The sequence below is a fragment of the Oncorhynchus masou genome, chromosome 19 (assembly GCF_036934945.1).
Source record: "Oncorhynchus masou masou isolate Uvic2021 chromosome 19, UVic_Omas_1.1, whole genome shotgun sequence".
In the NCBI taxonomy this organism is placed as follows: Eukaryota; Metazoa; Chordata; class Actinopteri; order Salmoniformes; family Salmonidae; genus Oncorhynchus; species Oncorhynchus masou.
Genome location: NC_088230.1, coordinates 36070158 through 36084806, shown reverse-complemented (window position 1 = coordinate 36084806; position 14649 = coordinate 36070158). Strand labels below are relative to the sequence as shown.

General features: G+C 44.7%; 1 protein-coding gene across 2 annotated transcripts in view; it reads right to left on the bottom strand.

Moving 5' to 3' along the window:
- Positions 1-4245: 4245 nt before the first annotated feature.
- fntb (farnesyltransferase, CAAX box, subunit beta) overlaps positions 4246-14649 on the bottom strand; it is a 50713-nt gene continuing 40309 nt past the window's right edge. Inside the window, exons 10-12 of one of the 2 annotated variants that reach the window (XM_064925750.1) lie at positions 11881-11992; positions 5733-5847; positions 4246-5473 (exon numbers count right to left, since the gene is read on the bottom strand). In XM_064925750.1, coding sequence (XP_064781822.1) covers positions 5336-5473; positions 5733-5847; positions 11881-11992 — 365 coding nt within the window. In that variant the 3' untranslated portion in view covers positions 4246-5335. Of the gene's footprint in view, positions 5474-5732; positions 5848-11717; positions 11993-14649 lie in introns of those variants that run through there. The other variant, XM_064925749.1, reaches the window with a different exon arrangement.

The window sequence follows — 14649 nt, the reverse complement described above, 5'->3', positions numbered from 1 at the left end:
ACCTAGAGGACTGTGTGTTTACTGAGTGCTGACAGTCCATCCATCCACCTAGAGGACTGTGTGTTTACTGAGTGCTGACAGACCATCCATCCACCTAGAGGACTGTGTGTTTACTGAGTGCTGACAGTCCATCCATCCACCTAGAGGACTGTGTGTTTACTGAGTGCTGACAGTCCATCCATCCACCTAGAGGACTGTGTGTTTACTGAGTGCTGACAGACCATCCATCCACCTAGAGGACTGTGTGTTTACTGAGTGCTGACAGACCATCCATCCACCTAGAGGACTGTGTGTTTACTGAGTACTGACAGACCATCCACCTAGAGGACTGTGTGTTTACTGAGTGCTGACAGTCCATCCACCTAGAGGACTGTGTGTTTACTGAGTGCTGACAGACCATCCATCCACCTAGAGGACTGTGTGTTTACTGAGTGCTGACAGTCCATCCACCTAGAGGACTGTGTGTTTACTGAGTGCTGACAGTCCATCCACCTAGAGGACTGTGTGTTTACTGAGTGCTGACAGACCATCCATCCACCTAGAGGACTGTGTGTTTACTGAGTGCTGACAGACCATCCACCTAGAGGACTGTGTGTTTACTGAGTGCTGACAGTCCATCCACCTAGAGGACTGTGTGTTTACTGAGTGCTGACAGTCCATCCATCCACCTAGAGGACTGTGTGTTTACTGAGTGCTGACAGTCTATCCATCCACCTAGAGGACTGTGTGTTTTTCTAGTTTGTAATGGCAGCGGGTATCCAGGGCTGCGTTCAGTACGACAAAACGGTGTGCAAACGAATTCAATGGAAACGGAACTGTTGAACTCTTGGCCCAGAGGGTGATTACCTTATGGTGTGTGTGTGTGTGCTGCCTGAGTTTTGTGATTTCAAATGTCCACACCCCACCAAATAGGAGCAAATGTAACTCAAAACCACAACGTAGCAAACAAAGCTAATTGAACACACCCCAGGTGCGTGTCTGGTGTCAAAATGACTGACGGGAGGCATAAAAACTCCTGTCATGTCATACAACTGGTTTGCCCTCGCAGGAAAACTTAGGGTGTGACACCCTATACCCTACATAATACACTCCTTTTGACAATGGGCCATAGGACTCTGGTCAAAAGTAGTGCACGATGTAGGGAACATAATGCCATTTGGGACAGAGCTGTGTTATGATAGAGGGCAGTTCTGATCTGTGAGCTGTTTCATGACAAACTGGCCAACAGGGTTGAAGAATTCAAAGAACTGCTTTCTCAGAAATGAAATGGGTGGAGGCCAGAGACATACATTCAGAGTTTAGACAACTTTTATATTGTTCTAATTCCAGACATTCAGTTACATATCAATGTTAAAATAATGCTCATTCTGGACATTCTATTCCCCATTCAGTGTTAATGGGGTTCTAACATGGCTGCTATAGAATGTTGTCGTGTCATGTTAATGGGGTTCTAACATGGCTGCTATAGAATGTTGTCGTGTCATGTTAATGGGGTTCTGACATGGCTGCTATAGAATGTTGTAGTGTCATGATAATGGGGTTCTAACATGGCTGCTATAGAATGTTGTCGTGTCATGTTAATGGGGTTCTGACATGGCTGCTATAGAATGTAGTGTCATGTTAATGGGGTTCTAACATGGCTGTTATAGAATGTTGTAGTGTCATGTTAATGGGGTTCTAACATGGCTGCTATAGAATGTTGTCGTGTCATGTTAATGGGGTTCTAACATAGCTGTTATAGAATGTTGTAGTGTCATGTTAATGGGGTTCTAACATGGCTGTTATAGAATGTTGTAGTGTCATGTTAATGGGGTTCTAACATGGTTGCTATAGAATGTTGTCGTGTCATGATAATGGGGTTCTAACATGGCTGTTATAGAATGTTGTAGTGTCATGATAATGGGGTTCTAACATGGTTGCTATAGAATGTTGTAGTGTCATGTTAATGGGGTTCTAACATGGCTGCTATAGAATGTTGTAGTGTCATGTTAATGGAGTTCTAACATGGCTGCTACAGAATGTTGCAGTGTCATGTTGATGCATCATAATGCAGAACTCTCAATGTCCCAACTCTTTGTATATACAGTGGGGAGAACAAGTATTTGATACACTACAGGTTTTTCTACTTACAAAGCATGTAGAGGTCTGTATTTTGTATCATAGGTACACTTCAACTGTGAGAGACGGAATCTAAAACAAAAATCCAGAAAATCATATGATTTTTAAGTAATTAATTAGCATTTTATTGCATGACACAAGTATTTGATCATCGACCAACCAGTAAGAATTCCAGCTCTCAGAGACCTGTTAGTTTTCCTTTAAGAAGCCCTCCTGTTCTCCACTCATTACCTGTATTAACTGCACCTTTTTGAACTCGTTACCGCAATAAAAGACTCCTGTCCACACACTCAATCCGACTCCAACCTCTCCAAAAAGGCCAAGACCAGGGAGCTGTGTAAGGACATCAGGGATAAAATTGTAGACCTGCACAAGGCTGCGATGGGCTACAGGACAATAGGCAAGCAGCTTGGTGAGAAGGCAACAACTGTTGGCGCAATTATTAGAAAATGGAAGAAGTGCAAGATGACGGTCAATTACCCTCGGTCTGGGGCTCCATGCAAGATCTCACCTCGTGGGGCATCAATGATCATGAGGAAGGTGAGGGATCAGCCCAGAACTACACGGCAGGACCTGGTCAATGACCTGAAGAGAGCTCAAAGAAAACCATTAGTAACACACTACGCCGTCATGGATTAAAATACTGCAGCGCACGCAAGGTCCCCCTGCTCAAGCCAGCGCATGTCCAGGCCTGTCTGAAGTTTGCCAATGACCATCTGGATGATCCAGAGGAGGAATGGGGTCTGATGATCATGTGGTCTAAACTCTACTCGCCGTGTTTGGAGGAAGAAGAAGGATGAGTACAACCCCAAGAACACCATGAAGCATGGAGGTGGAAACATTCTTTGGGGATGCTTTTCTGCAAAGGGGACAGGACGACTTGGTCTTCCAGCATGACAACGACCTGAAACACACAGCCAGGGCAACTAAGGAGTATCTCAAGGTCCTGGAGTGGCCTCGCCAGTCTCCAGACCTGAACCCAATAGAACATTTTTGGAGGGAGCTGAAAGTCCATATTGCGACAGCCCCAAAACCTGAAGGATCTGGAGAAGGTCTGTATGGAGGGAATGGGCTGCAGTGTGTGCAAACCTTGTCAAGAACTACAGGAAATGTATGATCTCTGTAATTGCAAACTAAGGTTTCTGTACCAAATATTAAGTTCTGCTTTTCTGATGTATCAAATACTTGTCATGCAATAAAATGCAAATTCCTTAAATCATACAATGTGATTTTCTGGATTTTTGTTTTAGATTCCGTCTCTCACAGTTGAAGTGTACCTATGATAAAAAAAAATTACAGACCTCTACATGCTTTGTAAGTAGGAAAACCTGCAAAATCGGCAGTGTATCATACTTGTTTACCCCACTGAATATGGCTGACTGGAGCTAGTAACTAATGAAGAAATTCATCTGAATAACTTCAGATTGACTTGGCTTAAACAGCTTTACACGGAGGAGTTCAGGTCAGTCAAACGTTCTGCACTGGTGGTATGAACATTTATTGGGTTAATTCACCTTGGTCAGACGACCACAACAGTCACAGTATATATTAATTTCTGTATAAAGTAAATAACTCGATTCCAACCATTTATACTCAGGCCTTTATTTGGACAGCCCTAATTTTCTCCTCTTCTCCCAATCCCTTGTTTGTCAGTTGGGGACCAGCAATCAACCAGTTTGCTGGATGGATACTTGTAGTCCACTGCTCCACATATACAGTCCCTTCACAACGTTCACACCCCTTTAACTTTTCACATTTTGTGTTACAGACAGAATTTAATATGAATTACATTAAGATTGTGGCATTGATACCCATAATTGCAAAGGTGGAATTTTGTTTTTAAATGCGAAAATGTTGAGTCAACTATTCACCCCTTTTGTTATGACTAACTTAAGTTCAAGAGTAAAAGTGTTAAAAACAAGTCACATGGACTCACTGTGTTCAATAATAGTGGTTAACATGATTTTTGAATGACTGCCCCACACATACAGGTAAGGCTCCTCAATCGAGTAGTGAATTTCAAGCACAGATTCAACCACAAAGACCAGGGAGGTGTTTCAATGCCTTGCAAAGAAGGGCACCTATTGGTAGATGGGTAAAAAATAAAAAGCTAAATATCCCTTGGAGCATGGTGAAGTTATTTATTACACTTTGTATGGTATATCAATACACCCAGTCACTACAAATATACAGGCGTCCTTCCTAACTCAGTTGCCGGAAAGGAAGGAAACTGCTCTGGGATTTCACCATGAGGCCAACGGTGAGGATGGCTCAACATTGTACTTACTCCACAATACTAACCGAATTGAAAAGAAGGAAACCTCCATACATCCTGTTTGCAACAAGGTACTAAAGTAAAACTGCAAAAAATGTGGCTAATAAATTAATGTTTTGTCCTGAATACAAAGCGTTATGTTTGGGGCAAATCCAATACCACGTTCCATATTTTCAAGAATACTAGTGGCTGCATCATGTTATGGGTATATTTGTCATTGTTAAGGACTGGGGAGTTTTTCAGGATAAAAAGAATTAACAGAATGGAGCAAAGCACATGCAAAATCCTAGAGGAAAATCTTTCTACCAAACACTGGGAGATGAATTCACCATTCAGCAGAACAATAGCCTAAAACACAAGGCCAAATCTACAATGGATTTGCTTAACCAAGACAACATTGAATATTTGAGTGGTCTAGTTACAGTTTTTATCTACTTGAAATTCTATGACAAGACTTGAAAATGGCATTCAAGTCTTATCAATGATTAACAGCCATTACTTGTTAAAGAATGTGTGAACTTATATATATAAAAAAAACTAATTTTTTTTTAAAAGTAGAATTCTGTGTAGATCGTTGACCAAAAATGACAATTTAATCCATTTTAATCCCACTTTGTAACATCAAAAATTTGGAAAAAGTCAAGTGGTGTGAATACATTCTGAAGGCACTAGAAGTTGCTCCTAACCACAGATCTAGGAACAGATTTCCCCTGAATCCTAAGGAGGATGACAAAAATATCTGATCCTGTATCAGGGGTTATGTGCCACTACTACCTTATCCCAGAGTTTATCATTGCAGTCGTAGTGCAAAAGAATCACCGATATAGACAAACCTTGCATCCCAAATAACTATTCATTCAAGATAAGCGATTCGGAGCCTCGCCTTCATGCTCAAATTGACCCCCTCAAATACGCTCATAGCCATGCCTACACTGTGGAGCACTAGGAGTGGTCAGCGGTAGTGTTGCAGGCCGAGGACCCCTCTTTCTGTGCAGGCACGGGGACAGGCAGCTGGTGGAAGTGTTGGATGGCCTGGGCTACCTTCTCTGGACAGATGTTGTAGACGGGGTGGCTGGGGGCCTGGAGAGAAGAAAACACAACTTTTTAAAGCCATGCTCTGTAAAATGTGGACTCCATCAAAGAGTGGGCCACCAGCTAAACAATGTAGCGTTCACATGGGCTCCTAAAGACGTGTATAGAAACAGGAAACGGTTTGGATCATACTGTATGATGTTCATGCTAATTTAACAAGAAAGTGTCTACAAATCAGAAAGGGGAGCATGATACTTTAAAAAAAATCTGGATTAAAAACATTCTCGAAAAACTCCTAGAGGCTCACCAGTCTGTTCTCCTCCCGGCCGACGATCAGCTCGTGGTGCAGATCCATGTTGCCAAAGTGCTGCGCTACGGACAGACCACTCAGACAGTAGCAGGTGTGGTAGAAGTCTCTGGATCTAGAGGAGGAAAGGAAGAGGAATGTGTGAAAGGAGGGGAAAAAAAGGGTGTGTCTCTGTATGTAATACACACAGGTAACTGCCAAAATAAAGGAAACACCAACATCAGGAGTCTTAATAGGACACCACGAGCCTCCAGAACAGCTTCAATGCACTGTGGCGTCGATCCCCCTATGTCTCTTTGGGACATCTCTTTCAGAGTAACAGATTTATTCTAACCATGGTAGGGATGTGCATGGGTAGGGATGTGCATGGGTGTGCATGGGTAGGGATGTGCATGGTAGGGATGTGCATGGTAGGGATGTGCATGGTAGGGATGTGCATGGTAGGGATGTGCATGGGTGTGCATGGGTAGGGATGTGCATGGGTAGGGATGTGCATGGATGTGCATGGTAGGGATGTGCATGGATGTGCATGGATGTGCATGGTAGGGGTGTGCATGGATGTGCATGGTAGGGGTGTGCATGGTAGGGGTGTGCATGGTAGGGGTGTGCATGGGTAGGGATGTGCATGGGTAGGGATGTGCATGGATGTGCATAGGTAGGGGTGTGCATGGTAGGGATGTGCATGGATGTGCATGGTAGGGATGTGCATGGGTGTGCATGGGTAGGGATGTGCATGGTAGGGATGTGCATGGGTGTGCATGGATGTGCATGGTAGGGATGTGCATGGATGTGCATGGTAGGGATGTGCATGGGTGTGCATGGGTAGGTATGTGCATGGATGTGCATGGGTAGGGATGTGCATGGGTAGGGATGTGCATGGTTATTTGGATATCTAAACGGGCCTACATTTTAGCAAGCACATTTTCTTTAAACCAGATTTTTAACACTGAAAAGGCTTTTTCCAAATGAAATAAAAAAATGTCCATGCAACATTGTTACATAAAAGGATATACAATGCCATTTAAAACGCTACATTTAATAAAACTAACTTTTCAATGTAGTTATGACGTGCACGGTTCGGCCCATAAAAACACGTATGTTGCTTGTTGTTTATGTTGCCAATCAAATGGGCAAAGAAGCTCAATATGTAGCAAGTGGAGTGAGAGTTCACTAATTCAATGCAAGATGGAATAAATAAGCTACAAAGAGCAAATCAGCAGGTAGACGGTTTTATCTGAATGGGGTTGGGGAGAAACCGCAGCATGTGGCCTCAATTGGGGCGGCAGGGTAGCCTCGTGGTTAGAGCGTTGGACTAGTAACCGGAAGGTTGCAAGTTCAAACTCCCGAGCTGACAAGGGACAAATCTGTCGTTCTGCCCCTGAACAGGCAGTTAACCCACAGTTCCCAGGCCGTCATTGAAAATAATAATTTGTTCTTAACCGACTTGCCTGGTAAAATAAAAAAAAGTTAGCAAGCTCTGAATTTAGTTAGCTAGCTCTGAATTAATCTGGTTAGCTTAGCTATCCCTGAATTAACCTATCCTAGCTTCTATAGGCCACTCCAGATGAGACAGGCACTGTTATACTGGATGATAAATAACATTCAGATTCTGAAGACTTTAATTTCCTCAGAGGCAATTCATCTTGCAGCAGTCATAAAACATATCACATCTAAAAAAAAATTAAAAATAGCAAAGGATATTTACACGCAAATTGGCAGGGTAAGTGCAGTTGCTATATGCAATTAGTCAACCTATTGTTAAATTGAATTGCATTGGGAATAAAAAGTGTACTTGGCCCTATTTGTTTGTTTTTTTACCTTAGGGAGTCTGTTCCTGCAGACAGAGGGAATTCAGGGTGGAGTGAATGGGAGGAGTCAACCTCTATTGTATTCACCTTATGGAGAGCTCTGCCCAGGTAGAGATATGACAGGTGGAGTGAGTGGGAGGAGTCAACCTCTATTGTATTGACCTTATGGAGAGCTCTGCCCAGGTAGAGATATGACAGGTGGAGTGAATGGGAGGAGTCAACCTCTATTGTATTCACCTTATGGAGAGCTCTGCCCAGGTAGAGATATGACAGGTGGAGTGAATGGGAGGAGTCAACCTCTATTGTATTCACCTTATGGAGAGCTCTGCCCAGGTAGAGATATGACAGGTGGAGTGAATGGGAGGAGTCAACCTCTATTGTATTCACCTTATGGAGAGCTCTGCCCAGGTAGAGATATGACAGGTGGAGTGAATGGGAGGAGTCAACCTCTATTGTATTCGCCTTGTGGAGAGCTCTGCCCAGGTTCTTGCTCCGTGATTTTTCTACAAGTCCTGACTCTCTTGTTTAACCTTTTTTTCCCAGTGCAAACTCGATATTCCCAAAGCAGCAGGTCAAGCAGTAGGACAGAATGATCTCAATAAATTATTTAGAAAAACCATGATGGTTAGATCAACATTGTTTTTTTTTTAAGTGCAGTTTCCTTAGGAAATACAGTCTGTTGGCCTTTCTTAAAAATAGCGTCAGAACAGCTTGTTGATGATGATAAGCCCAAGGTGTTTGCACTCCTCCACTATTTCAATGGGTTCACCTTTTATCAGTGGTGGTGTGTGCATTGTAGTTCCTTCCAAAGTCAAATTATCGTGTCCTTCGTTTTTGAATGTATTTAAAATTTAGATGGGATGACAGCCAAATCATTCCGAGTTGGTCCACTCTCTGTCTCATCCCCTTCGAGAAGACTAACCAAAGCAGTATATTAGATCAGGTGGCGCCCTGGGAACCATCTCCGGCAGCTGTCTGTATACAGTATGTATAGTACTGGTGTAAAAGAACACTGCCCTGTGCGGTTCCAACTGAAGTAGTGCCCACCTCAGAGCGTGTGTTGCCAACTTGTACCTTGCTGGGACCAATCAGCCAGGAAGTTGGTGATCTGTGTGATAAGCATAGCATCAAGTCCTAAGTCTCCTCTAAGTCTGACCAGTATGCAAAATGGAGGGGGTCAAGAAGGTGTCTGGTGGTGGTGTTGATTATGTAAAGAGATTTAAGAGAGACAGGTCTATAAACATTTGATGCAGATGGATGAGAGGTTTTTGGGACAGGTACAACAATAGATTGTTTCCATAGAGACGGCATTTCCAATGTATCAAGGGGCCACTGGAAAGAGAAGACAACGCTCAGCTGAGCGGAACAGTGTTTCAAGACACTACCACTTAAGTCATCGGTCCACGGACTCTTTCGTGTACAAAAAAATAAAAAAATCACTCGTACGACGACCTCGCGCGCTCTCGGTTGCCATGACATCCTCCTCCAGACGGGCCCGGGGAGTGGGGTGAAGAACCCTCTTGTTGTCCAGGCAGGGATTGATACGTTGCCTCGCTTTCTTAATGCCCATCCAAGGCAGACCGAAATTGTCTCCCTGTGACATCTGTTGCAGTTTATCCTTGTTCCGGAATCTTACCTCTTTCCCCCCCCATCGCTCTCTGTAGCTCTTTTCTTTAGAGTAGATTATCGGAGACAAACACTTGTTTCTTCATGTTAAGCACCACTTTCAATTCTTTGGTCACCCATGGTTTGTTTGCTAGGAAATATCTTACCAGTCCCTGCCGATGAAAAACATCCCCACAGCATGGTGTCCCCGGGTTAATGAGGTGTTGGGTTTGCGCCAAACAGTGTTTTCCTTGATGGCCAAAAAGCTCAATTTTAGTCTCATCTGACCAGAGTACCTTCTTCCATATGTTTGGGGAGTCTCCCACATGCCTTTTGGCGAACACCAAATGTGTTTGCTTATTTTTTTCTGGCCACTCTTCCGTAAAGCCCAGCTCTGTGTGTACAGCTTAAAGTGGTCCTATGGACAGATACTCCAATCTCCACTGTGGAGCTTTGCAGCTCCTTCAGAGTTATCTTTGGTCTTTTTGTTGCCTCTCTGATTAATGCCCTCCTTGCCTGGTCCGTGAGTTTTGGTGGGCGTCCCTCTCTTGGCAGGTTTGTTGTGGTGCCATATGGGTGGCAGGGTAGCCTAGTGGTTGGAGCGTTGGACTAGTAACCGGAAGGTTGCAAGTTCAAACCCCCCAGCTGACAAGGTACAAATCTGTCATTCTGCCCCTGAACAGGCAGTTAACCCACTGTTCCTTTTTAAAATTTATTTTACCTTTATTTAACCAGGCAAGTCAGTTAAGAACAAATTCTTATTTTCAATGATTGCCTAGGAACAGTGGGTTAACTGCCTTGTTCAGGGGCAGAACGACAGATTTGTACCTTGTCCAACGCTCCAACCACTAGGCTACCCTGCCGCCCCTAGGCCGTCATTGAAAATAAGAATTTGTTCTTAACTGACTTGCCTGGTTAAATAAAGGTAAAATAAAAATAAAATAATGGATTTTAAAATGGTGCTTCGTGGGATGTTCAAAGTTTCTGATATAGTTTTTTTTTATAACCAATCCCTGGTCTGTACTCCTCCACAACTTTGTCCCTGACCTGTTTGGTCTTCATGGGGCCGCTTGCCTCGTGGTGTTGCAGACTCATTTCAGAACAGGTGTGTATATATACACCAAGATTATGTGACACTTAAAGTCCACCCGTGTGCAATCTAACTAATTATTTGACTTCTGGAGGTAATTGGTTGCACCACATCTTATTTAGGGACTTCATAGCAAAGGGGGTCAATACATACACACGCACCACTTTTCTGTTTAATTCTTTTTAGAATCTTTAAAAACAATTTATTTTGTGTATGTCCATTACATGAAATTCAAATAAAAATCCATTTAAATTTACAGGTTGCTATGCAACAAAACAGGAAAAACGCCAAGGGGGATGAATATCTTTGCAAGGCACTGTATGTATATGTAGTGTGTGTGTGTGTGTAGTGTATATGTAGTGTGTGTAGTGTATATGTAGTGTGTGTAGTGTATATGTAGTGTGTGTAGTGTATATGTAGTGTGTGTAGTGTCTATGTAGTGTGTGTAGTGTCTATGTAGTGTGTGTAGTGTCTATGTAGTGTGTGTGTAGTGTCTATGTAGTGTATATGTAGTGTGTAGTGTGTGTGTAGTGTGTGTGTGTGTAGTGTGTGTGTGTAGTGTCTATGTAGTGTGTGTGTAGTGTATATGTTGTGTGTGTGTGTGTAGTGTATATGTAGTGTGTGTAGTGTATATGTAGTGTGTGTAGTGTATATGTAGTGTGTGTAGTGTATATGTAGTGTGTGTAGTGTCTATGTAGTGTGTGTAGTGTCTATGTAGTGTGTGTAGTGTCTATGTAGTGTGTGTGTAGTGTCTATGTAGTGTATATGTAGTGTGTAGTGTGTGTGTGTGTGTGTGTGTGTGTAGTGTGTGTGTGTAGTGTCTATGTAGTGTGTGTGTAGTGTATATGTTGTGTGTGTGTGTAGTGTATATGTTGTGTGTGTAGTGTATATGTAGTGTATATGTAGTGTATATGTAGTGTATATGTAGTGTGTGTAGTGTCTATGTAGTGTGTGTAGTGTCTATGTAGTGTGTGTAGTGTATATGTAGTGTCTATGTAGTGTGTAGTGTGCAGGGTACATACTTGCCAGGCTTGTCCAGCAGCCCTCCAGCAGGGTTCTGACAGCAGAGGAGGACGTACTCCTATGTAGTGTGTGTGTGTAGTGTCTATGTAGTGTGTGTGTAGTGTGTAGTGTGCAGGGTACATACTTGCCAGGCTTGTCCAGCAGCCCTCCAGCAGGGTTCTGACAGCAGAGGAGGATGTACTCCTATGTAGTGTGTGTGTAGTGTCTATGTAGTGTCTATGTAGTGTGCAGGGTACATACTTGCCAGGCTTGTCCAGCAGCCCTCCAGCAGGGTTCTGACAGCAGAGGAGGACGTACTCCTATGTAGTGTGTGTGTGTAGTGTATATGTAGTGTCTATGTAGTGTGCAGGGTACATACTTGCCAGGCTTGTCCAGCAGCCCTCCAGCAGGGTTCTGACAGTAGAGGAGGATGTACTCCTATGTAGTGTGTGTAGTGTCTATGTAGTATGTGTAGTGTCTATGTAGTGTCTATGTAGTGTGTAGTGTGCAGGGTACATACTTGCCAGGCTTGTCCAGCAGCCCTCCAGCAGGGTTCTGACAGCAGAGGAGGACGTACTCCTATGTAGTGTATGTGTAGTGTCTATGTAGTGTGTGTGTAGTGTGTAGTGTGCAGGGTACATACTTGCCAGGCTTGTCCAGCAGCCCTCCAGCAGGGTTCTGACAGCAGAGGAGGACGTACTCCTGCAACGCCTGCTGCTCAAACATCCACTTCTGCAGGCTCAATGTGGAGTCCCCTGTTGCTCAACCAAAAATGAACAAAACCAATTATATTAGTTATATGGGATGGAGGTAGCCAGAGGCTCGTACTTTTCAGACCAGGGGTCGTAGAAAATGTGGTCTGCCTGCCGCTCGAGTTATCGATTGGTCCGCCCGCCTGCATGCTTCTCTGTCTGTCGGTCCGCCTGCTTCTCTGCCTGCTTCTCTGTCGGTCCGCCTGCTTCTCTGCCTGCTTCTTTCTCTGTCTGTCTGTCGGTCCGCCTGCTTCTCTGCCTGCTTCTCTGTCTGTCTGTCGGTCCGCCTGCTTCTCTGCCTGTCGGTCCGCCTGCCTGCTTCTCTGTCCATTGGTCCGCCCGTCCTCTGTCTGTCTGTCTGTCTGTCTGCCAGTCCAGTTTAATTAGAAATGAGTATTAGTAAACATAAATAAAAACATTCTACTTTGACATTGCTAGGAGATGTCGCCAGCGCCAACTATACTATATAGTACCAGTGAGCCAAGTTAGGCATTACTATGCACTGAATGGAGCTGTACATCTGCGACACTGATACTGAAGAAAAGACCATCTAAAATCAACATTACCGTGGTCCTGTACTGAATAATCAGCATACAAAACATGCCAGAAGACTAAACCAAATAGGGATTAGACGAATCAAAACGACACACGGAGAAATGCACTGGAGGAAGGGGAGGTGCCAACTAGCTTAAACCCCGCCCCCAATACAAATCAAAACCAACAACAACGGCTTACCTGGTAATCCCCTATGGTCATGAAGGGCGGACTACAGCGAGTCACGGAAGACGCCATTCCAGTTCTCCAACCAAGAACAGCTACAATAAACCTTTATGACGGCACACTGATAAATCCAACAGAAGCAAACAATCCCAAAGCAGATCACGACGGAAAAATGGTTTCATATCAAATTTCAGGTCATGGAGACATGCCAGCTTCCTCTCCTGTCAGCTGACATGTGAGACTCTCTACTACATGGGAACCATGCCAGCTTCCTCTCCTGTCTGCTGACATGTGAGACTCTCTACTACATGGGAACCATGCCAGCTTCCTCTCCTGTCTGCTGACATGTGAGACTCTCTACTACATGGGAACCACGCCAGCTTCTCCTGTCTGCTGACATGTGAGACTCTCTACTACATGGGAACCATGCCAGCTTCCTCTCCTGTCAGCTGACATGTGAGACTCTCTACTACATGGGAACCATGCCAGCTTCCTCTCCTGTCTGCTGACATGTGAGACTCTCTACTACATGGGAACCATGCCAGCTTCTTCTCCTGTCAGCTGACATGTGAGACTCTCTACTACATGGGAACCATGCCAGCTTCTCCTGTCTGCTGACATGTGAGACTCTCTACTACATGGGAACCATCCCAGCTTCCTTTCCTGTCAGCTGACGTGAGACTCAGTCAACTACATGGGAACCATGCCAGCTTCCTCTCCTGTCTGCTGACATGTGAGACTCTCTACTACATGGGAACCATGCCAGCTTCTTCTCCTGTCTGCTGACATGTGAGACTCTCTACTACATGGGAACCATGCCAGCTTCCTCTCCTGTCAGCTGACATGTGAAAACTCTCTACTACATGGGAACCATGCCAGCTTCCTCTCCTGTCAGCTGACATGTGAGACTCTCTACTACATGGGAACCATGCCAGCTTCTCCTGTCAGCTGACATGTGAGACTCTCTACTACATGGGAACCATGCCAGCTTCCTCTCCTGTCTGCTGACATGTGAGACTCTCTACTACATGGGAACCATGCCAGCTTCCTCTCCTGTCAGCTGACATGTGAGACTCTCTACTACATGGGAACCATGCCAGCTTCCTCTCCTGTCAGCTGACATGTGAGACTCTCTACTACATGGGAACCATGCCAGCTTCCTCTCCTGTCAGCTGACATGTGAGACTCTCTACTACATGGGAACCATGCCAGCTTCCTCTCCTGTCAGCTGACATGTGAGACTCTCTACTACATGGGAACCATGCCAGCTTCCTCTCCTGTCTGCTGACATGTGAGACTCTCTACTACATGGGAACCATGCCAGCTTCCTCTCCTGTCAGCTGACATGTGAGACTCTCTACTACATGGGAACCATGCCAGCTTCCTCTCCTGTCTGCTGACATGTGAGACTCTCTACTACATGGGAACCATGCCAGCTTCTCCTGTCTGCTGACATGTGAGACTCTCTACTACATGGGAACCATGCCAGCTTCCTCTCCTGTCTGCTGACATGTGAGACTCTCTACTACATGGGAACCATGCCAGCTTCCTCTCCTGTCTGCTGACATGTGAGACTCTCTACTACATGAGAACCATGCCAGCTTCCTCTCCTGTCTGCTGACATGTGAGACTCTCTACTACATGGGAACCATGCCAGCTTCCTCTCCTGTCAGCTGACATGTGAGACTCTCTACTACATGGGAACCATGCCAGCTTCCTCTCCTGTCTGCTGACATGTGAGACTCTCTACTACATGGGAACCACGCCAGCTTCTTCTCCTGTCAGCTGACATGTGAGACTCTCTACTACATGGGAACCACGCCAGCTTCCTCTCCTGTCAGCTGACATGTGAGACTCTCTACTACATGGGAACCATGCCAGCTTCCTCTCCTGTCTGCTGACATGTGAGACTCTCTACTACATGGGAACCATGCCAGCTT